The sequence below is a fragment of the Melopsittacus undulatus genome, chromosome 5, assembly GCF_012275295.1.
Source record: "Melopsittacus undulatus isolate bMelUnd1 chromosome 5, bMelUnd1.mat.Z, whole genome shotgun sequence".
Taxonomy (NCBI): Eukaryota; Metazoa; Chordata; class Aves; order Psittaciformes; family Psittaculidae; genus Melopsittacus; species Melopsittacus undulatus.
In genome coordinates, this window is record NC_047531.1 from 6,020,518 (window position 1) to 6,043,673 (window position 23,156).

The 23,156-nt window shown below is 52.0% G+C and overlaps 2 protein-coding genes across 4 annotated transcripts; both read left to right on the plus strand.

The window, feature by feature from the left end:
• Window positions 1-1,901: 1,901 nt before the first annotated feature.
• Window positions 1,902-14,424, plus strand: TMEM209 (transmembrane protein 209). Of its 3 annotated transcripts, none has more exons than XM_031054591.2 (16): window positions 1,902-2,035; window positions 3,214-3,344; window positions 3,459-3,517; window positions 4,040-4,171; window positions 5,108-5,343; window positions 5,642-5,846; window positions 6,370-6,545; window positions 7,191-7,262; window positions 7,978-8,074; window positions 8,547-8,672; window positions 9,747-9,844; window positions 11,911-12,025; window positions 12,320-12,391; window positions 12,732-12,829; window positions 13,470-13,543; window positions 13,715-14,424. In XM_031054591.2, the coding sequence occupies exons 2-16, from the start codon at window positions 3,217-3,219 to the stop codon at window positions 13,767-13,769; spliced, it is 1,743 nt and encodes a 580-aa protein (XP_030910451.2). In that variant the 5' UTR covers window positions 1,902-2,035; window positions 3,214-3,216; the 3' UTR covers window positions 13,770-14,424. The 3 variants fall into 3 exon arrangements, with proteins under 3 accessions (XP_030910451.2, XP_030910452.2, XP_005140823.2); XM_031054592.2 differs by having other exon boundaries at window positions 1,902-1,933; XM_005140766.3 differs by lacking the exon at window positions 12,320-12,391.
• Window positions 14,425-16,370: 1,946 nt separating this feature from the next.
• On the plus strand, window positions 16,371-22,820 carry LOC117436225 (low affinity vacuolar monovalent cation/H(+) antiporter-like). The gene is made up of 20 exons (XM_034063261.1): window positions 16,371-16,487; window positions 17,292-17,438; window positions 17,578-17,699; window positions 17,802-17,910; window positions 18,000-18,116; window positions 18,247-18,314; window positions 18,398-18,511; window positions 18,657-18,842; window positions 18,943-19,045; window positions 19,670-19,811; window positions 19,890-20,073; window positions 20,186-20,285; window positions 20,368-20,486; window positions 20,618-20,655; window positions 20,839-20,951; window positions 21,045-21,193; window positions 21,630-21,724; window positions 21,996-22,074; window positions 22,274-22,382; window positions 22,747-22,820. The coding sequence occupies exons 1-20, from the start codon at window positions 16,421-16,423 to the stop codon at window positions 22,818-22,820; spliced, it is 2,235 nt and encodes a 744-aa protein (XP_033919152.1). The 5' UTR covers window positions 16,371-16,420.
• The last annotated feature ends 336 nt before the right edge of the window (window positions 22,821-23,156 follow it).

Sequence of the window (23,156 nt, forward strand, 5' to 3'; positions counted from 1 at the left end):
GATGTGACTGGCATCATTGTAGAAGCAGAACCATCATTTTGATTCTCTCTAGAAACTCTGTGGAATAACGCTGGCTGCAATGGAGTTACTTGTTCCCAACTCAAATTCCCTTATCTTAGGAAACTGATACCTTCAACTTTCCAGGCTTATCCCTAGATTGTACATGTTGAGTCATGCAGCACCACACACTCCATCGGATCATGTTTGGGCTTTGCATTTTAGGGCATGGATGAATAGTAACTGGGAATAACAAGAAAGGGATGGGAAGGGTACTGGGAGAGATACAATCAGTTCCATACACCTGGAGATTAATGACTGCTTCTAACAGTGACATCATCCCATGAGATAGTTCTAATAACAACAACTTCCAAGGCTGGGAAAGCCTTTAGGCAGGAAAGCTGTGTAGAAGTCCAATATCCTTGTGCTGAGGGCCAGTAGGTGTCAGCAGAAAACACGGAATTAATGACTAAGCTACTTGAGCACAGCAGACAAGGCAGATGATCACGATGCCAGTGCAGAGCAGCATCTTCCCTCTGATCCCTCCAGAGCCTTCCTCATCCTCATCAATTCCCACTCATCTGGTTGCTGACTAGCGCCAGAGACAAAAGGGTCCTTCTGCCAGTGGCACCAGCACAGAGAGGGAAAAGGGAATCCCATGGAGCCTCCTTACTGGCCATGGGACATGGGGCTCTTTACTCTCCAAGGGGTGAGCTGCAATGTTTGGAGCAATGCTTCAGCAATCCCATTCTGCAGGCAACACCTCGGGAAGCACTGACATGCCTGACTGCCCATGGCCTGGGTGAGGGGGTTAAACACTGGCAGATGACACCAGCCTGGGTGGCAGTGTTGGTCTGTTGGAGGGTAGGAAGCTCTACAGAGAAATCTGGACAGGCTGGATCCATGGGATGAGGGCAATGGGATGAGGTTCAAAAGGCAAAGTGCTGGGTCCTGCACTTGGGCCACATCAACCCCTGCAACACTGCAGGCTTGGGGAAGAGTGCCTGGAAACTGCTTATGGGAAAGAATCTGGGGGTGCTGATTGATGGAGCTGAACGTGAGCAGCTTGTGCCCAGGCAGCCAGGAAGCCTCCAGCATCCTGGCCTGGATCAGCACCAGTGCAGCAGCAGGGCCAGGGCAGGGATTGTGCCCCTGTGCTGGGCACTGGTGAGGCTGCACCTCAAATCCTGTGTTCAGTTCTGGGCCCCTCACTGCAAGAGAGACCTTGAGGGGCTGGAGTGGGGCCAGAGAAGGGCAATGGAGCTGGTGCAGGGCCTGGAGCACAAGAGAGATGGGGAACGGCTGAGGGACCTGGGGGGTTCAGATGGAGAAGAGAAGGCTCAGGGGGGACCTGATGGCTCCCTCCAAGTGCCTGACACGAGGATGGAGCCAGGAGGGGCTGGGCTCTGCTCCCAAGGAACAAGGGATGGGACAAGAGGAAACGGCCTCAAGCTGCACCAGGGCAGCTTTAGATGGAGCTGAGGAACAATTCCTGCCCCACAGGGTGCTCAGGCATTGGAACAGGCTGCCCAGGGCAGACATGAAACACCACAGAATCCCAGACTGGTTTGTGCTGGAAGGGACCTTAAAGCTCATCCAGTTCCCTGACACGGGCAGGTACCCCTTCCACTGGAGCAGCTGCTCCAAGCCCGTGTCCAACCTGGCCTTGAACACTTCCAAGGACGCAGAATTTCTCAGTTAATCAGCCTATACGGATCCCTCAGCAACAAACCCAGCACAGCAGAACGGCACCGCAGGATCACCCCGCAGCATCCCCCACAGCCGCCTCCCACAGCGGGACAACATGGCCGCCACCAGCCCTCCCCTCAGCCGCCGCTTCCCGCCAAGGCCCAGCTGCGCGCGCACCCGCCGTCGCAGGCTGTGACGTCACAAGGGTGCGACGTTGGAGCCGTTCGAGCACCGTGGGCTGGAGCGGGTGAGTGCGGCCGCGCTTCCCGGCTGGAAAACGGAGCTTCTCGCTATTCCCTATGGGAATTCCGTGTCCTCTCAGCTCCTCCGGCTCTCAATACAGCGGCAGGTATTATGGGGGACCCCCCGGTCGGGCTGTGAGGGGCGGTGTTCGGCAGTGAGGGGCGGTGTTCGGCAGTGAGGGTCGCTCTGGGTGCTATGGGCAAGGAGCTTCTGTTCCCAACCCGTGTGGATGAGGCCCTCAGTGACATGGTGGAGTTGGGGTGAAGCTTGGACTTGGTGATGTGGAAGGTGTTTTCCATCTCGTTGGGTCTGTGGGTGATGATCAGAACGGGGGGTGGAGGGGAAGTGGGGCCGCTCTGGTGTGATGGGGGCAGATGTGGGTTCTAAGAGCCGCCCGTGTATGGCAGGGGGCTGCCTGTGTGTAACGGTGAGGTCTGGTGGGTGGCAGCCCTGATGGTCCCTCTGTGTGGTAAGGGGAGCTGTGGGGGTTCGAAGTGTCAGATCTGGATGGAGGGGCTGTGGGGTCTTGGACAAGGGGAGCTGTGGTTCTGTGTGGCAGGGGCAAGGTGGGAGTTTGGGTTAGGGGGGAGCGTGGGGACTTCCATGTGTGGCTTCCTTTGCCTGGAGAAGGCAGGAGCTTTGCCTCTCACTTCTGAAGGATGTTCTTTTCCAAATATGAATCTCAGAATCACAGACTGGTTTGGGTTCTTCTGCCTTAGAGCTCAGCTCAGTCTCCCCTCTCTTGGGCAGGTTCAAGCCATTCCCCTTGGCCTGTCCCTACAGGCCCTTGTCCCAAGCCCCTCTCCAGCTTTCCTGCAGCCCCTTTAGGCACTGGAGCTGCTCTGGGGTCTCCCCTTCAGGAGCCTTCTCTTGTCCAGGCTGCCCCAGCCCAGCTCTCTCAGCCTGGCTCCAGAGCAGAGCTGCTCCAGCCCTCGCAGCATCTCCATGGCCTCCTCTGCACTCGCACCAACAGCTCCAAGTTCCTCTTGTGCTGTTGTTGCCCCAGATGAAGTTGGAATCTTTCCCTGGCCTCTTATTTGCATCTCTCTGGAGAAGATGGGTGCTGTTCCTCAATGATGAGGTGACAGTAATGTCATTGAAGAAATAACACCTAGTTTTACTGGTGAAAAGAATCTGCTTGCTTTTATAATATGCTGTTACTTAGTGCCTAAAGGTAAACCCTGCTCATAGAGTTTTGGATAACTACTTTTTCTTTCATCTTCTGTTGACCAAGACTTACTGTATAAAAGTTGACGGATGTTGTCTCTGTGTTTGGTATTACAGACAATGACATCAGAGCAGAGTTCCCTCATCGACAAGACCTTCCAGATGAGGAAGGAGGTTGAAGCCCGTAAGGTCATCTTGGCTTGGGGCCTCCTTAATGTAGCTATTGCAGGCATAATATATACTGAAATGTAAGTTAATTGTCACATCAGCTTCAAACAAGCGAAGCATCCTGCTTTCTATACCCCTAAATTATTCCTTGGGGCAGAATTATTGTAAAGTAACTTCATTTTTATTCCTTTTAGGACTGGGAAACTCATAAGCTCTTACTACAACATCTCATACTGGCTACTGTGGTATATTGGTGAGTTGCTGCAGCATTTACATGAGTTTTTAGGATTCTTCTTTCACTTGCCAGTTTGGGTTTTTTTTTGGGGGGGTCATTTTTAAATGAGCTTTTTTTTATGTTTAAATTCAAACCAAACCTTTGGTTTACTTTCTGTCACCTTCCTTGAAACTGTTGGAGTTTCATCCTCTTTAGTGACAGGTAAGGAGTTTTAGCAGCTTTCTTAGATAATGTCATGAAAGGGCATGAAGAATTCTTTGAGCATTAAATCTGTAATGTGTGGAGTAAGGCTTTATAGAACACTGTGGATTTTACTATCACATTGTACTGTGCATGTAGATGGCATTTCACAGTACTTAAAAATTGTTTCAGAGGAGTAGACTCCACACTGACTGTAAGGAAAACAAGCTCCAATGGGAAGGAATCTTAGATAGTTGCCCAAACTGGTGCTCACTGGTAGCACTAATAATGACCTGGTTTTGATTCCTGATTCTGGAAATAATGCACTTTTATTGGTGAAACCATCTGTGTCTCTTGCAGAGCTTGCCTTTGCGTCTGTGTTCATCCTGAATGCCTTGTTTGATTTCTGGTTATACTTCAAATACACAGTGGCACCAACAGCCGTGGTCATGAGTCCTGTTCAGAGGAGACTGCTGGGCTTGCAGAATGCAGGTGGGTGGGATAAGTCTCTGGCAGTCTTTTTTACTTTTATTCTTATTTTTTCCTCCTGTTTTTCCCTTTATCTTACTCTAGTGCAGGATTCTTTAGTTAAGTGAGTTCTGAATTACTTCTCCGATATGAGTTAACCTGAATTACCTGCTGTGTATTGAAGTTCACAACATCAAGTGTAGATTGTGCAATGTCAAGTGGTAATTTGATGAGTGTGTCTGGGGAGAACAGAGGGGAGACAAACACTCCTGGTGTAAAAGGACTGGGTAGTGAGATACTTCAATGTTGTGGGATTGGACAAGGAATATGTAACCTATACATAGAATCATAGAATCAACCAGGTTGAAAAGTCTTTAAGATCATCAAGTCCTGATCTGAAAATGGCAGCCTAGAGTGCAGTCATTCTCAAAGCTTTTGAGGATCATAGCAAAGTTCTAACATACACCAGAACCTGACAAGGTAAGTACACCAGCAGCAAAATGTTGGCACAGTAGCACTGCACTTCATGAGTCTGCCACGAGAAAATGGGAGGCAGGCTGGAGTAATGCTGTATCACCATAGTTCAGGGATTTTATATAGAATCATAGAATGGTTTGGGTTGGGAAGGACCTTAAGATTATCTAGTAGGTGATGCTTGAAGTAGGCAGGTAGAGTAAGTGATAAGTTAGAGAAGCTACCCAGGGTCATGCAGGTGCCTGTAACATTTAACTGAAATCCAAAGCTGTAGGATTTGTACTGAGTCTTGTGCATGTGTCTCAGTCTCCTCTTGTGACACTACTCGAGTTCTGTAGGAACCAGGTTTTTCTCATGTCCTTTCTAGCAGCTTTATAAAATAGCCATAAGATAGCACCATGTATGTGTTTTGTTGTGTGTTTAAAGCCTGCGGAGAGTTTGGGGCTGCTCCATCCTCGGTGCTAATCCTGTTTTTCCTTCTTGCAGCTGTACAAACAACTGCACCACGTGAGCTGGTGGCAAAGAAGGACCCATCTTCAACACCTTCTTCTCCAATCCAGGGTCAAAGTGTGCTGAGTTACAGCCCATCCCGCTTCCCTAGTACCAGTCCAAAGTTTACTACTGGTTGTATCACAGGCTACAGTCCTCAGCTGCAGGCTCTGTTAGGCAACAGCAGTTCTTACAGCAATATAACCTATTCACCAAGTGGCAGCTACAATAAGGTAATGACCAAGACACCTCCCAGGAGTACAGTTTGGTCTTTGTTTTGTGTGTTGAGCCATTGAATGGGTGAAGCAGCACTTGGAGAGAAGTCTGTTGGGAGACTTGTGCATTTGTGCATTTACTCCTTTTGCAAAGTAGATGTAAATGTGTTGTACTGGGATTTGCCATTTTTCCCTAGTGACACTTCCTTTGGTTCAGAGCAGCTAATTTGTTTCAGAACAAAGCAAAACTAAGAAACTAAAGTGTAAATGCAAAGTAGAAGAAAGAAAATGATGTGTTTGGTTTTATTCACCCAAGGTTTCTGGGTTCAGCCCTGTTCCTACTGGATCTATGTACGCCACGAGTATTGGGACAGTGGAAGGTGGTGGCCTGAGGTCTCGTTACCGCTCTTCGCCCGTGTTCTATAATTCTCCTACTGGCAAAGAAGACTACATGGCAGACCACAAGTCCCTGGATACCTTCCTTCAACGTGAAGAAGAGAAGCAGCAGAGGGTTCAGCTAGGTAAAGAAAACTGATTCAGTCAGAGCAGCTTGGCAATGAGAAGGTGATGGGTTTAATCACAATTAGCTTTTGTGGATGAGGAAAGTTGCAAAGGATTCCTGTGTACTCGCACTAGTAACCTGTGACTAGTAAGTTGGCATGGCTTAGGATTCTCAGAAAGTTTTCCTCCAAAGTATTCCTTTGAATAGGATACGTGCCTGTATGGAAATGGGTGCTGATAGATTGTCTCTGTAGTGTTCATTGGCTGTAGAGGGCCATGATAAGATAACCTTGACCTTGATGAGAGGGATATCCTGTGGAGAAGGTGTTTCAATTAAAGGGAATTACCTGCAGGCAGTTTCTGTCCTGGATAGGGACAATCAAGATAAGGGTGATAATACAGACTGACTTCTGCCTGTATTCCTGGTAATTTGTGTTCCTGTCTCTTGTCAAAGCCTTAACATAGTGACCCAGTGGGCCTGTACTCTTGCTTCCAGAGTGACTTGGCAGTAATTCTACGTGACTGTTTAATGAATTCTTTCAGGAAGTTCAGATTCCAGCTCTCCTTCCAGCAGTCCGACTTTCTGGAACTGCAGCCGTTCCATGACAGACTGTGCACAGATTCTCAGGAAGTTCCAGTATCAGCTGGCTTGCAGGTCCCAGGCTCCATCAGCACACAAGGACGAAGCTGATATGGGCTCAAAACAGGCTGAAGAAGAGGTAAATTGGGCAGCAAGGGGGGTAAGAGGGAGAAATAGCCTTTAAAATCCACAGCTTTGTACAAAGGATTGGACTTGACCTGCATCAGAAATGAGGGAGAGATGATTCTTCAAGCATTTAATCATCTTTGTATAGCTTGAAAGACTCTGTGTTGCTAAAAATGGACATTTCATATTCTGAGTTGTAATTGTAGAATCATGGAGTGGCTTGGGTTGGAAGGGACCTTAAAGCTCCATCCAACCTGGCCTTGAACCCTGACAGGGATGGGGCAGCCACAGGTTCTCTGGGCACCCTGTGCCAGCGCCTCAGCACCCTCACAGGGAGGAGCTGTTGCCTTATAGCCAACCTGTTTAAGTTTAAACCCTTATACCCCTTGTATACCTCTTACATCAAGCCTAGAGTTCAGACCAGTTTTAACCTAGTTAAAGTAGAGAGCTTAAAACTGAATTTGGGCTCACACAAGATAATTGTACCATGAACACAATGCAAGTGTTGTATGTGAAGCTGCTGCAGAAGTCACACCGAATTGTTTGGGTTGGAAGGGACCTTAAAGCTGTGATGTAGTTAATGTCAGAACTTGTCACAGACCCCAAAAACTTTCAGTATTTAATTAAGTTCTCATGTGCTTACTATATCTTCCCATAGGTTTGGGCACGGGTGACAATGAATCGACAGCTCCTTGATCACATGGATTCCTGGACCGCCAAGTTCAGAAACGTAAGTGCCACCTCTGAGAAATGCCCAGTTTTTGAGAACAAGGTGAGTTTGTAAGAACTCCAGCCGAGTGGAAAAGCACCTCAGTGTCCCATGGATGCTGGAAGAGTTATGGTGTCTGAGTCTTGGACTGGCACACGGAGGTAAGAACACAGGAAGAAAGGATTGCAGAGATTCCTTTTCCACCTGACCTTGGTGGTTTGTATTCCAAAAACTACACAGTAGTAAATTTCATTCACCTTTGAATGACAAACAAAAGTATCTTGGCCATGACATATGAGGACAGGCATATGAGATATGAACGGATATGTCATGTCAGACATATGATAGGTGACATATGAAGAGAACAGTGGGGCTGTTGAGCCTGGAGAAGAGAAGCTGTGTGGAGACCTCTGAGCAACTTCCAGTGTCTGAAGGAGGCTACAAAGATGCTGGAGAGGGGCTCTTCATCAGGCACTGGAGTGACAGGACAAGGGGTGATGCATACAGGAGGTGCTTCAGCCCCTGATCATCCCCATGGCCTCCTCTGGGCTTACTCCAACAGTTCCATGTCCTTCTTGTGTTGAGGACATCAGAACTGCACCCAGTGCGGCAGGTGGGGTCTCACCAGAATAGAGGAGCAAAGGGTGACAATTAGTAGGATGTAAAATATGGATTTTGGTTTTAAAACATTTTTATTGCTTCTGACATCCTGAAATTTCACTTTTTCTGTTCCTAGTGGATTAATGAGACTATTCTAGTGCCACTTGTCCAGGAGATTGACTCTGTGAGCACTCAGCTGAGAAGAATGGGGTGTCCAGAGCTGCAGATTGGAGGTAGGAGCTGGCAGTAGCTTTGGAGTTCCTGGAGGTGGATAATGGTGGGGTCAATGGGTGGGTGTTACCTACAGTACCTTTGTTGAATATTGTTCCATTTCCACTCTGTATTGGTGGGGTCACCTTTTGGGGGCTGTTTCATCTGGTGTCTCCTCAAGAGCTGCATCTGTTGCAACACCCGTATTAAAACTGGTCAGTGCTGGTCTTGTCCCCATTTTGTTACTCTTCCTCTGCTCTTCAAAGTGGATATCGGTTCCTTGTATCTTTTATGTTCTGTGATGTAAAGGAAACATCTGGTACTTCACTGTACCTGAAATGAGCATTTGGGGTAGTGTCACCTCTTAAATGCTTTGGGGACTTTAAATGGTGCACCAGAAAGGACCAAGCCTCTATTGGAGTGACACGAAGGGGGAACTGCTCAGAGCACTGTGGTGGCTGTGGCTGACCAGCTCTGTCTCTCCTTGTGTTGCAGAAGCCAGCATCAGCAGCCTGAAGCAGGCAGCACTTGTTAAAGCTCCTCTCATTCCAACACTGAACACTATTGTGCAGTACCTGGATCTTACACCAAACCAGGAGTACTTGGTGGAAAGAATCAAAGGTAATGTGGTGCCACCACACTGACTTCAAACCACTTCTGTTACTGCAGTCAAGTGGTGGTGATGTCAGACATTACCTTAGTGGAGATGTTTGAAGAGTCACACAGGGATGAGAGCTACTCTTCAGCTGGAGAAATACTTCACAACTTTATCTTTTAAGAGTGATATAATGATGCAGGACTTGGATGTAGGTTTTAAAAGACTTCTTTATCAGTTTCCTCCTGCATGCTCAAGGTGCAAACTGCTGGATTTGATCCCTTCATTCACTATAGATAAAAGTCATCATTTAAATTTACCTCCCCATATCATATATCAGTATCATAGGATCTGAGAATGCTTTGGATTGGAAAGGACCATAGGGCTCATCCAATTTCACCCCCTGCCATAGGCATGGACACCTGCTGGAGCAGCTTGCTCCAAGCCCCTGTGTCCAACCTGGCCTTGAACACTGCCAGGGATGGGGCAGCCACAGCTTCTCTGGGCACCCTGTGCCAGCGCCTCAGCACCCTCACAGGGAACAGCTTCTGCCTAAGATCTAAATCTGCCTTCTTTCAGTTTAAAGACATTTCACCTTGTCCTATTCCTACAGGCCCTTGTGAAAAGTCCTTCTCCAGCTTTATTCTCATCCCCCTTTAGGTATTGGAAGACTGTAATAACATCTTCCTCAGCCTTCTCCAGACTGCCCCAGCCCAGCTCTCTCAGCCTGGCTCCAGAGCAGAGCTGCTCCAGCCCTCGCAGCATCTCCATGGCCTCCTCTGGCCTCACTCCAACAGCTCCACGTCCCTCTTGTGCTGCTGCCCCAGAGCTGGATCAGGGCTGCAGGGGGGGTCTCCCCAGAGCACAGCAGAGGGGCAGGATCCCCTCCCTGAGCTGATGCTCATGGTCTGGGGTGCAGCCCAGCACATGGGGGGGTTCTGGGCTCAAGCACACACTGCTGGGCCATGTCTTTACAAGCATTTAGTTAGTTGGATGTTTCTGATTTTGTACACTGGAAACATACATGAAGCCCCTGAAATTAGCACAAAATACCTCTCATACACTTTGAACCTCCATTAACTGAATCCTGTTGCTTTCAGAGCTTTCCCAGGGAGGATGCATGAGCTCATTCCGATGGAACAGAGGAGGGGATTTCAGGGGCAGGAAGTGGGACACGGACCTGCCCACAGACTCCGCTGTGAGTATTCAAAGACATCTTGAGCTGACAGCTCAGAGTGGGCTGCCTTTGAGCACAGGGGTTTGGAGGGAGTAACCAAGAACTGTTGAGGAACATGGTGAAACCCTGTTTGCATCACTTCCATGGATAATCCCATTGTGGGTGGTGAAATTCCCTGGGGAGTAATGCAAATGAGATTGGACATTGCGTAGACCATAACAATGCAATTGTGTATCTGTGGTCCTTTAAAACCAAACCCACACAGCTCGTTCACTCCTCCCCCCCTTGCTCCCCCAACCCCTGGAGAGTTGGGAAGGAGAATCCAAAGAATGTAGCCCCCACGGGTTGAGATAAGAACAGTTTAATAGCTAAGGTATAACACAAATCACTACTGCCACTACTACTACAAATAATAATGATAAAGCAAATAACAAGTGAATAGAATACAACACCTCACCAGCCACCGACCCATAACTCACTCCACCCTGCCCGACCGAGCACGACCGATGCCTCCTCCATCCCCCCAGAGCTCCAGCCCTTCCTCCTCCCCCTCTCCTGGTTACATCCTGGGCATGACATGCTATGGTATGGAATACCTCTTTGGCTAGCCTGGGTCAGGTGACCTGTCTCTCCTTCCTCCTGGCCTCCTCTCCTCCCTGGCAGAGCATGAGCTCAGAAAAGGCCTTGAACAAACCAAACATTTGAGCAGTAACTCAAAACATACTTGCTATCAGCAACCGTTCTCAGCCTGAAAGTCAAACCACAGCACTGCACCAGCTACCAAGAAGGAGAAAAATGACTGCTACTGCTCAAACCACAACAGTATCATAGTCTTAGGCCAGGCTTTTACTTCAGCTCATCTGAAACATCTGTGAGATACCTACAGGGAGCAGCCAGAGATAAGGGATCTCATTGGAGCAGCTCTTGCTGTATGTTTAAACTCAACGATTATATTCAACTCAATAATTATAATCAATGATTTTCAGTTACCTGGGAGAATAAAACCCAGGAGATCAGAATGTCAGAGGTGTAATGAGGCACAGTCACTGGGAGCTCAAGTTGTACAAAATCACTCTTGAAAGAGGATTTGATGTCCAGTTTGTGAGGGTGATTAAGTATGTGGTAGTGACTGGCCATGGAGCAACTTGCTATGCAGCAGGGCAGACAGCTCAGAGGTGTAAATACACACTTGGGAAGTTCTGACATTAACTTAAACCAGTTACTATTAGCAAAAAATAAATGCAAGTTAACATTTATGTTAATCACACTGTAGAAAATACAAAGCTGTGATTTCCAGGGTACATCTCCCACATTTCTTGAGACTTTTGGCACTTAATCTGGAAAAGCTCTTTTGTCTGTTAAAGATGCTGTTATAGTCACAGAATCCCAGACTGGTTTTGGTTGGAAGGGACCTCAAAGCACCTCCAGTTCCAACCCTTTCCACAGGGACACCTTCCACTGGAGCAGCTGCTCCAAGCCCCTGTGTCCAACCTGGCCTTGAGCACTGCCAGGGATGGGGCAGCCACAGCTTCTCTGGGCACCCTGTGCCAGCACCTCAGCACCCTCACAGGGAACAGCTTCTGCCTAAGAGCTCATCTCTGGGGGTGCAGCCCAGCACACATGGGGGTTCTGGGCTCAAGCGCACACTGAAGCCAGGTCATGGGCAGCTTCTCCTCAACCCACAGCCCCAAGTCCTCCTCCTCAGGCTGCTCCATCCAGTCTCCCCCAGCCTGTGTTTGTTCTTGGGATTGCCCTGACCCATGTGCAGGACCTTGCACTTGGCCTTGCAGGTTCACATAGTCTCCGTGAACCTCCGTGAGGTTCACATAGTCTCACCTGTCTAGGTCCCTTTGGATCCCATCCCTCTGAACACAGAAGTATCATATCGTAGGGAATTGGTGATGTTGCCCCCATAAAGTATTGAGAAGGCTCCATGAAGGTTTACAACACAAGATGCTGAAGTGTGGTTTTCTGGGTACTTATTTTAGGACTTTATTTCACAATTATGGTATTCTTAATAAGCTAAATGTGGGAAGTAAGATCCCAAACTAAGGAAACTCAAGTGGAATTTGGTTTTGTTTGCCCAGATCATTATGCATGTGTTCTGCACTTACCTCGACTCCAGGCTTCCGCCACACCCCAAGTATCCCAATGGCAAAACCTTCACTTCCCAGCACTTCATTCAGACACCGGATAAACCAGGTACCAGCATCCACATTGAGTTACTCCTTGCCTCTTGGCCCACGTCGGTGCCCTTGAAATTATAGAATCAGGGAATGGTTTGGGGTGAAAGGGACCTTAAAAGCTTCTCCAGCTCCAATCCCCTGCCACAAGCAGGGACACCTTCCGCTAGAGCAGCTGTTCCAAGCCCCTGTGTCCAACCTGGCCTTGGACACTGCCAGGGGTGGGGCAGCCACATACTGGGGCAACTTTAGCTAAATGTAGATACTTCTTTTGTGTTACTCATTCAATTTTAAGCTAATTTGGCTATTTTAGCTAATGCAAGAAGGAAGAGCAGCTCACCTGCCTCCTACTGTCAGCGTTTCGGTCATTCAGAGGCAGTGCAAAGTAAGAGAAAGGGAGAAGGGAAGGGAAGGAGGGGAGATTGGTGAGGGAAACAGGGAAAGGAAAAGAGGGAGTGGGTGGGAGAGTTGGGGAGGAGAGGCACTGGGTGGAATAACTGGGAGGGCAGCTGGGAAGCTGTATAATGGGTGCCAGAGAGGAGAGTGGTGTGCAGGGGAGAGGTCTGGGGAGTGAGTGTGTGTTAAAATGAAGTTCAACCCCAGAAAACCTGTCTAAAACGTAACTAAAGCAAGACAAAGGGAATCTTAAGTTGCAAAAAGATCTGGAGCTGGGGAACCTTAGGAAAAATGGGAGTTGGGTTTAAGCCAGCCCTTCCTCCTCACAGACACTTCAAATGAGAACGTCTTCTGCATCTACCAAAGCAGCATCAATCCACCTCACTATGAGCTCATCTACCGGAGCCAGACCCACAACCTTCCAGAGGTACGATGGTGTGAGTGGTCTCTTCCATCCAGAAACCATCCCTGGATCAGATTTGGAGTGGAATTTTTATGTCCCAACCACATTTATTGACTATTTACACACAGACTGGGCAAGTGCTCAGAAACAGAAGCTTGGTCTTTGACCACAATGCACTACTTAGGCTGTGCCTATGTAATACCTTTGGTATCTACTTAAGATACATAACTACCTCAGTAGTAGCTTCCTTGTATCTATTTACTGATAGTTTATGTTAAAATACCATGTTGTGTAGTTGCTGGTGCCTGTTGTCACCCCCAAGGCCAGCAAACCCTGTGTTGTCCATAAGGATTCCAGAGCAGGGGAACCCTTCAGTCTGAAACCAGCAAAATTCCTCTGCAACTTTTAATGTTGGATATCTGTTTTCAGAAAAAAACTCTGGAATTTAAAGTATTTGGAGATGATTTTCCAGCCCAAATCCCAACATTTGGTCTATTTCTGGTGTTCACCTCATTGCAAAATAGGAAGTATTGAGGGGAAAAGCACAAGGAGCCATTTCATGACATCGATAGTTGCTTATTCTGCCTGATATCTAGATATATAGAGCTGTGATTGATCATCAGTGACTCCATTCCTTAATTCTTCCCTCTTTCCATGGATTCAGGGCAGGAACAACATGTTCCACACCTTGCTGATGTTCCTGTATATTATAAAGACAAAAGAATCCGGGATGCTGGGGTAAGTACATGGTGGTATCCATCAGAGCATGGGGCACAAGTGGAGCACTGTGTCCCTCACTCCTTGAACCAAAACGGCTCCAGTGGGATGATATTAATGGCACTAAAACCACCTCCTCCTTGGGAACACCAGCAGCTTTTCCATAAAAACAGGTAAATCTTGGTTTTGCAGGCGTGTAAACCTGGGATTATCGGGAGTCAACGTCCTGTGGATCTTTGGAGAGTAACACCTATGGCGGGATGCTGGATCTGAGGAATGATGCTCTGAACTCAGTCACTACCTTGTTGATTTAATCATAGATTTAGTAAAATGGGCTGATTTAAGCTCAGTTTTGTGGGCAGAAAAGGGAAGATGTGTAATTCCTGCCTTAATTTTTTAAGTTTTTATATTCTTATTATTTACCACATTTTTGCTGTTGAAAGGCTCCTACTTCCCAGTGCCAGGTGGGGTTTCCCTTTCCAGCTCTTCACTGAAGGAATCTTGGTTCAAACTCCTGTTCTGCTGTTCCTGTTTCACATATGGCATCACCACCTGAGCTTGGGACTAAACCGCAACCGGACTAAACCACAACCACCTTTGAACTACAGCCCTGTGAGAGAGGCTCTGTGCAGCCAGGAATGAGCCCTCGCCTGGAAACAGGAATACTTTAACTACTTCAGGATCCAGGAAATTCCAGATGGGGATAAGAAGAGCCGAATCTAAAAGTTTAGACTCATTTTGGTTCAGTTTAGTGCATGTTAGAAGAAAAATGTTGCTGGTTTTAAGCCTGTTTAAGCTTGTAGAAAGGAAAGAGAAAAAAGTGTTTGATTTGTTGGTGTTGGTAAAAAAGAGTCTGTAATGTTAGCTTTAATTTTTAAATTATTTGCAATTTTTATTCGAAATTTGGAGTTTGCTTTTTTATTTTGTGCCTTTTCTTTGGCTTTTCCTTTTCATTTTGAGCTTTGTTTTCCTGGCATCCACCTCTGGCTCTCTCCTGAGCGCTGATGCACCATCCACCTCCCCAGCATTACCCTGCCTTTGCTTTTAGCTGCTTATTACTCCTCCCAACAGCAGTTTCTCCTCCAAACCCCTTATCCTGGGATCCTTATGGGGCTGCCACGTGGCTTCAGCACCTCGGGAGGAGACTGGGCTGCATAAACCCACAGCCTCCTCCAAGTCCTGCCTTCTGGGGATGTACCTTTGGGGAGAAACCACTTGGATTTGCTTTGGAAGAGGAGTCCCTCAATATTTGCCATAAAGCTGCTTATTGAAGGGGCAAGGAGGGAGGATTTGCTCCAAGTTCTGACCCTGGAGTGTTTCAATGGTGTAAAACCAGTGCTAGAAGTTGTTTGCTTTTAAAGGGGTATAAAAGCTGAAGATCCCTGAAGATCATTCCCCTCATCATAAACTGCCCCAAACCCCACTCATGGGTGGGAGGAGGACACTGGGTTCTCACCAGGGCCACCCCCACCCCCTGAGCAGGGGTTTTAGTGCCCCATTCCCACTGATGGGAAGGAAAAGAGGAACTGGGGCTGTGCTTGGGACAGAGATAAAGCCCCTTTTGTGTGTTGGGGGTTATGTGTGAACTGCTATGGGCAAGTGGGGCTGGTACCAAGCCAACTCCTTCGGTTCCTGTATTAATGAATTTGGTTTATCCAGCACTTGGATGTGGTTTTGCTGTGGTTCAGTATCGAGGTACTGGGGAGGGATGTTCATGACCCAGGTTTAGTTGGGCCCTACCTCAAATCTCACCACAGGAGGTCACCTTTCACCCCACAGGCTCCAGGCTAAAGGCTTCTTACATGCAGAAACTACTTTCTTTGACCCAAAACTGTGTGTTTCTCTAGAAGATTCCAGCCCACAGGGCACCCTCAGGCCCTGTGCACCCCAATACACTGCATACCCTGAGCCCCCTGCACCTTGCTCCCAGTGCAGAGCCTTAGATCCCTGGTGAACCCCAGGTTCCTGTGTGCCCCAGTCCTTGTGCACCCCAGTCTCTGTTCGCACTGGTACATCATGGACCCTGGTCCCTGCACACCTCCATCCCTGTGCACCCCAGTTAATTCATGGCCCGGCCCTGTGCATCCCAATACACCACACCACAGTCCGCCTGCTCCCAGCACAAAGTGCAGCATCCTGTGTGTCCTGCTGTGCTGTGAGCCCTGGATCCTTGGGTACCGTGTTCCCTGCACACCCCAATTCACTGGGCACCCCAATCCCTGCTCACACAGATACACTGCACACCCTGGTCCCTGTGCACTCAGCTTCCTGCAGAGCACAGCTCCAGCACCCGATGCGTTGCACACCCCGGTTCCTGTGCGCCCCAAAACAGAGCTCACCCCAATCCCATGCACTCAAATACACCTCACATCCCAGTCCCCATGCACCCAAACACACCGCACATCCCAGTCCCGTGCACCCAAACACACCTCACATCCCAGTCCCGTGCACTCAAACACACCGCACATCCCAGTCCCGTGCATCCAACCACACCGCACATCCCAGTCCCGTGCACCCAAACACACCTCACATCCCAGTCCCCGTGCACTCAAACACACCTCACATCCCAGTCCCCGTGCACCCAAACACAGCGCTAGTCCCAGTACACGACGCATCTCTGTTCCCGTACATCCCCATGCACCCGGACACTGTCTGTGTCCCAGTCCCTGTGCACCCCCGTTCACCGCACCCCGGTTCCCCCGCACCCCCCTCGCTGTCTCCGCACCTCCCTACAGAGGCGGCTCCGGTCGGGCCGGGCCGGGGCGGGGCCCCTCCCGGTGTGAACGGGGCGGCTCCCGGGGGCGCGCCTCGCGCATGCCCGGCACCGCCCGTTAAATCCCGGCTGGTCCCGGCGGGGGGAACCGGTACCTCCGACCCCGGCACTGCCGCTGCTCCGCCATGGCCAGCGAGACCGAGCCCGGCCGACACCGGCACCGCTGCTACTGCTGCGCGCAGGACGCGTCCGGTGAGCGCTGGGAGGGACCGGGTCCTTCCCACCCCGTCCTGGCACCGCTGGGGTCCCCTCATCCCGAGCACTGCTCTGGGCACTGGGGCTATCCCCGTTCTCGGCACCGCTGGGGTCCCCTCATCCCGAGCATCGCTCCGGGCACTGGGGGTATCCCCGTTCTCGGCACCGGTGGGGTCCCCTCATCCCGAGCACTGCTCTGGGCACTGGGGGTATCCCCGTTCCCGGCACCGCTGGGGTCCCTCTCCCACTCCCCGAGCATCGCTCCAGGGTCCCCTCCACTCCCGAGCATTGCACCAGGGTCCCCCTTCCCTTCCCATCCCATCCTCGGCACTGGTGGGTTCTATCCATCCCGAGCATCGCTCTGGACACTGAGGGATTCCCTCTCCCACTTTCTCCTGGGCACTGGTGGGGTTCCTCCATCCCCAGCATTGCTCTGGTCCTGGGGCTCCTCCTGTTCTCAGCACTGGTGGGGTCTTCCCCAGCTCCTTAGCATCACCCTCGGGTCCCCCCTCCCCATCCTGGGTACCAGTGGGGTCCCCCAACTCCTAAGCATTGCTCTGGGTGCTGGGGGCTCTCCCCATTCTGGACACTGGTGGGGTCCTCCATCCTGAGCATGGCTTCAGGCACCAGGATCTCCCCTCCTCATCCTTGGCACCAATGGATTCCCCCTTCCCACCCACTCCCTGGGAGCTCCATGTATCCCCATTGTGTGTTCTGGGGACCAGGGGGGACATCCCCTCACAGCATCACCCCTGACCCAGGGTGCTGAGCCCTTGTGTGACCCTGTCCAACCCCCCACAGATGTCCCCAAGGCCACCGAGCCTCAGGGTGACAGTGACGGCCCCCGCCGGGGTTCACTCTGCGACCGGCACTGCTCCATCCTCAACCACGTGCAGGGAGACATGAGCGACCTGGGCTGCCACCTGCACCGGCCCCATATCCCCACAGGTAGGATGGGAATGGGGCAGGAATGGGGGGGTCCCTGTTGTCACCCATTGTCACCCATTGTCACCCATTGTCACCCATTGTCACCCATTGTCACCCATTGTCACCCATTGTCACCCATTGTCACCCATTGTCACCATAGCTGTGGCCCCCCTGTCCTGCTGCCACCAGCACTCGGAGGAGGTCTGTGAGAGCTGCGTGCTCAAAACCACCCTCACAGCTGAGAATGCAGTGGAGGCCAACAAGCTGTCCAACAACTACAAGGTGGGTGCCTGTGGCATTGGGGGGGGAGCACCCATGGGTGCTCCTGGGTGGCTGTGATGGGTTCAGTGGGTTTTCCTTTCCCCCTATAACATCCCTCTGCAGTTTGGCTTCAAGAAGTGGAAGAGCCATGTGACGGAGCGGCCATGGGAGGACCGGTCCCAGATAGTCAAGGAGCTCTACTCCAACCTCAACGTCATCAGGGGCTCTGGAGGTGGGTGCCCATAGGGACAGGGTGATGATGGTGGTGATGGCAGCTGGTGTAGAGGAGAATGGACCCATCCTGTGCCTCCCCTTCAGCAGGGTCCACAGTGACGTGTGGGAACATCCTCTACCTGCTGCTCTTTGGCTGGTGGCTCTCGCTCTTCTACAGCATCGTGGCTGCTGTGATGTTCGTGACTGTTGTGGGGGCTCCTTATGGTGAGGCCCAGATTGGGACCCCTATGGGAAGGGCTGGGTGAGCTGTGGGTCTTCTGGGTCCCTTCTCTATGGGGTGACCCTGGAGCTGATGTTTGTGTCCCCACCAGAGCTGATTCTCGTGTCCCCGCAGGGCAGCTCTGCTGGGACCTGGCTGGGTATTTCCTCTGGCCCTTTGGCAAAGTGATCCTGAAAGTGGAGGTAACGGCACATCCCGATTGGAATCCCATGGCGGGGGGTGGTTGGGGTATCCCATAAGCATCCTCACATCCCATCTCCCCCAGGCCCCCAAGTCCCACTGTGTGGGTGAAGCTGGCACAAAGGAGAGCTCACCCCTGCTCGGTGGCCCCGTGCCCCACCGCTGGCGCCCACAGTGCTGGGGGGACGCTGGATACTGGGTGAGCCCTATACTGGATGTGCTGATACCCCCTTCCTTAGCGTGGGCCCCCCCTCATGGTGTGGCTAGCACCCATGGGTGCACCCTGGGGTGGCTGTTTGGGGTGGAACCCCCAAACTAAAGCTGTCCCTCCCCTCCATCCCCAGCAGGGCGCAGGCACCGCAGCATGGCTGTGCCTGGGTTACCCACTGCTGGTGGTGGCCCATGGGCTAGTGAGCATTGCCGCATGGCTCCTTGTGTTCCTCATCCCTGTGGCCAAGCTGAGTGCCCGCACTGCTGCCCGTGTCCTGCTGCTACCCCCGGAGCGGGTGCTCGTCCGGCGCCTCCGCATGGTGGGTGCCTTGGGACAGGGGTGAGGGTCCCACATCCCTGCTCCAGGTGGGGTTTGGGATGGGGGGATTGGAGCAGCGTCACCCACTTGTGCCTCTGCAGACAGAGGTGCCGCTGGAAGGGGAGGTGATTCTGTGCTGCTACAGTGCGGTCAACCCCTACTACTACAAGTACGCTGTGGATGGCATCAATGTGTTTGCTGTCAGTATCCTTCCATAGGATCATGGAATGGGTTGGGTTGGAAGGGACCTTAAAGCTCTTCCAGTTCCGACCCCTGCCACAGGCAGGGACACCTTCCACTGGAGCAGCTGCTCCAAGCCCCTGTGTCCAACCTGGCCTTGAACACTGCCAGGGATGGGGCAGCCACAGCTTCTCTGGGCACCCTGTGCCAGCGCCTCAGCACCCTCACAGGGAACAGCTTCTGCCTTATCTCCAACCTGAACTTCCCCTGTTTCAGTTCAAACCCATCACCCCTTGTCCTATCACTCCAGTCCCTGATGCACAGCCCCTCTCCAGCATCCTTGTAGCCCCCTTCAGACACTGGAAGCTGCTCTGAGGTCTCCACACAGCTTCTCTTCTCCAGGCTCAACAGCCCCGATGTTCTCAGCCTGTCTCCATACAGGAGCTGCTCCAGTCCCTGATCATCCTTGTGGCCTCCTCTGGAATTGCTCCAACAGTTCCATGTCCTTATGTGGAGTACCCAGTGCTGCAAGTGGGGTTTCACCGAGCAGAGCAAAGGGACAAGATTCCCCTTTTTTGATGCAGGGAAGGGTGTTGGGGGGGGCTGACCCCCAAAACCCACTTCATTCTCCTTGACTGGCCACCCCAGACCTGCTGCCACTGGTGCTGGTCACACTGGTGCTGGGTTATGTGGACAGCCACAACCGCCTGACCAGCTCCTCCGTCAAGTTCACGCTGGCCTTGCTCTCCATCATGCCTCTCTCCTACTACATTGGCATGGCCATAGCCAGGTGAGTGGTGATGGGGGGCACCTATGGTGATGGGAGACACGTATTGGTCCCACTGACACCCTCTTCCTCCTCATCCAGCATCTCAGCCCAGAGCACGTTTGCGGTGGGAGCAGTGGTGAACGCCACGTTCGGCTCCATCACGGAGCTCACCTTCTACATCAGTGCCCTCATCAAGGGCTCTCGAGAGGGCAACCTCTGCTACACCGAGATCGTCAAGTCTGCCCTGACGGGGACACTGGTCGGCTGCGTCCTCTTAGTGCCGGTGAGGGCTTGGGGGGAGCTCATCCATGGCACAACAGCCCTGGTCCCTGCAGGGAGCTCCCTGCAGAGCACTGATGGGATCCGGCACTGATGAGGGCTTCTCCATCCCAAAGGGTCTGTGCATGGTGATCGGGGGCATCCGGCACCAGGAGCAGCGCTTCAACAGCCGCTCGGCGGGTGTCAGCTCGGCCCTCCTCTTCCTCTCTGTGGGAGGTGAGTTAGGGATGGGGTATCCACAGGTCTGGGGGGGTCCCAGCACTGTGGGAGCTCACCCTGTGTCCCCCCATCCCCACAGGTGTCTTTGCCCCGACGCTCTTCTCCAAGGTCTATGGGAAGCTGGTGTGTGGGGAGTGCCACAATGTCACCCAGAACCCGCTGGGGCACTACCTGTGCCACAACTGCCACTTTGACCTGGTGAGTAGGGACATGGGCCCCCAGACACAATGGGTTGAGGTTGGGGATGCTCCTGCTCCCATGCTGGGCAGTGGCACTGGGGCTATTCCTTGTCCCCTGCATTCCCAGTGACAAGCACTTTGTCTTTGCAGATGGATAACAACGGCACCCTCTACTACAGCCACGTCCAGTGAGTGCCCATTGGGATAGGGTTGTCCCCGCATTGGGGTGGCACCTCCTGGGTTTGGCTGTGGTCCTGCACCCATCCCAGGTCCCCTCTTTGCCCCTAGTGAAGGGCTCTGATCCAGTATCCCTTTGGGGTCTCCATGCTGGACCCTGGTGGCACTAAGTGTGTGTCACCTGTGTCCCACAGACCCCTGGTGTACACCGTGTCCCTCCTGCTCCCAGCTGCCTACCTCATCGGCCTCTTCTTCACCCTGAAAACTCACTCTCACATCTACGACATCCACATCAGCGACTGTCACAGTGAGTGTCTGCAGGCTGGGGGTGTCCTGGCTGCAGGGGATGGCTCCTGTCACTGTCCTGGGGTGTCCCACCATGTCCCTGCTCTGTCCCCAGTGCCTGGCCACCACCACAGTGCTGTGGTGCACTGGTCCCGCTGGCGGGCCCTGGTCATCCTCCTGCTCTCCACCCTCTGCATGTCAGCCTGTGCTGACCTGGCCACGGAGCACATCAGCCCCATCCTCACCAACTCCACCATCTCACAGGTGAGGATGGGGATGGGAATGCAGCAGGGTTGGGTGGTTCTGAGGACCAGGATGTGCTGGGAACCTGTCCTGGGTGCAGTTTGGGCCCCAAAACAGGGAGGGAAAAGGTGCTGAGATGCTCCATGCACTGAGGAACTTGGTTATGCAGGGTTGGGATGTGGTCAGGATGAGGCCATACACATGTGCTGAGGGTGGGTTGAGCTGAGCTCTTAGGCAGAAGCTGTTCCCTGTGAGGGTGCTGAGGCGCTGGCACAGGGTGCCCAGAGAAGCTGTGGCTGCCCCATCCCTGCCAGTGTTCAAGGCCAGGTTGGACACAGGGGCTTGGAGCAGCTGCTCCAGTGGAAGGGGTCCCTGCCTGTGGCAGGGGTTGGAGCTGGAGGAGCTTTAAGGTCCCTTCAACCCAAACCATCCCATAACTCTTGCCTCTCCCCTGCAGTACTTCATTGGTGTCACGGTGCTGGCGATGGTGCCTGAGCTACCAGAGATTGTCAATGGCATCCAGTTTGCTCTGCAGAACAACCTGAGCCTGAGGTGAGGGGGCTCAAAGGATGGGGTTTGGGATGTCCTCTGGTCTCTTAGCTGTGCCTTGGTGCCAGTGATGGCACACCAGCTTCATGCCACTGGTGGGTCAGATCCTGCCAACTTGCCCTGAAAAAGACTTAAAACCACCCCCAAAATGGGTCCAGAACCAGGTTGGGCTGTGTGGTTTGGTTCCTTAAGTTGGGTGTTTCTTACCCTGAGCACCCCAAGGGCTGCTGAGGAGCTGGCACTTGGCAGCTCCTAATTCCTCTGTCCTCTCCAGCATTGAGATTGGGAACTGCATCGCTGTCCAGGTCTGCATGCTCCAGATCCCCATCCTGGTGCTCTTCACCATCTTCTATGTGAGTAGCCCGTGGGTGAGCTCCTGCAGTGGGCTTGGGCACACACAGCTCTCCATGAGATGAGCAGTGGGGTCAGATGCCTTCTACCTTGGCTGATGCTGTCCCCACAGTGGGGGTTAAGGGGGGACATTCAGGTGCCAGCCACAGTCAGTGTGGGGCTGTCCTGGTAGACCATAAACCCCAAATCTCTGCTTTGTAGCCCACCAACTTCACACTTGTCTTCAGCGACCTCCATGTCTATGCCAGCATGTTCAGCGTGGTGCTCATGAACTACATCTTCATGGATGGCAAATGTGACTACTTCCAAGGTGATCACTCGCCCATGAGGTTGCTGTGGGACTTGGTGTGACCATGGTCCTTGTTCTGGATATGGCCCTAGGGTCATCTTACTGCAGCTCTTGGCCTGCGGTGACTTGAGCAATTCTGAGGTCTTGGTTGACCATGTTGGAGGTGCTGGGTCAGGGATGGAGCTGCCACCCTGCAGTAGCTCCAAGGGGATCACTCCCTTTCCATCCTTAAAAGAGAGTTTAAACCCCTTTTAACTGAGGCTTTAAAGTGGTCCATGGAAGCCCTCTACAGTGGGGCTAATCCAGAGCTCACCAGAAGGTTCTGAAAGCAACCTCCCTCCTTGCTCCAGGTTGTAACCCCTCCACCCTGCTCTGTCTCCCCTAGGCACGGTGCTGGTGATGGTTTACTTCATCCTCCTGGCTGTGTATTTCTTCGCCCCATCGCCCAGTGGTTGCTGAGGTTTGGACCCTGTGCTCTCCCACCCTCTCCTTGGGTTCAGCACCTCTCAAGGTGGGATCCAGTGTCTCAGGGACTCGCCTGGGCTGGCTCCAGGCTGGAAGCATCATCTGCTGAAGCTCCTGCTGCTGTTTGGCTCCCTGCCCCGTGAGTGCCAATGGGGCTTCAATGATGGGAAGAGTGGTGGCAATGGAAGCACTCCTGATCCGAGAAGGAACTGTGATGTCGGAGCACTTCACAGGGGTATTTCCAGCCCACACTGGTGTGGTTGGAAGGAAAATGGTCCTTAGTGGAGAGTCTTGAAGGGGGTTGATGTGGTCTCAAGGACAGATCCCTCC

What these genes read in the sequence shown, in the direction of transcription:
- LOC117436225 (XM_034063261.1), top strand. Translation starts at nt 16,421, where the DNA reads ATGGCCAGCGAGACCGAGCCCGGCCGACACCGGCACCGCTGCTACTGC. An exon ending in CCGGCCCCATATCCCCACAG is followed by an intron (nt 17,439 to 17,577) that starts GTAGGATGGGAA and finishes TTGTCACCATAG; the next exon opens with CTGTGGCCCCCCTGTCCTGC. An exon ending in CGTCATCAGGGGCTCTGGAG is followed by an intron (nt 17,911 to 17,999) that starts GTGGGTGCCCAT and finishes CCCCTTCAGCAG; the next exon opens with GGTCCACAGTGACGTGTGGG.
- TMEM209 (XM_031054591.2), top strand. Translation starts at nt 3,217, where the DNA reads ATGACATCAGAGCAGAGTTCCCTCATCGACAAGACCTTCCAGATGAGG. An exon ending in TCCAGAGCTGCAGATTGGAG is followed by an intron (nt 8,075 to 8,546) that starts GTAGGAGCTGGC and finishes CTTGTGTTGCAG; the next exon opens with AAGCCAGCATCAGCAGCCTG. An exon ending in TCATTCAGAGGCAGTGCAAA is followed by an intron (nt 12,392 to 12,731) that starts GTAAGAGAAAGG and finishes TCCTCCTCACAG; the next exon opens with ACACTTCAAATGAGAACGTC.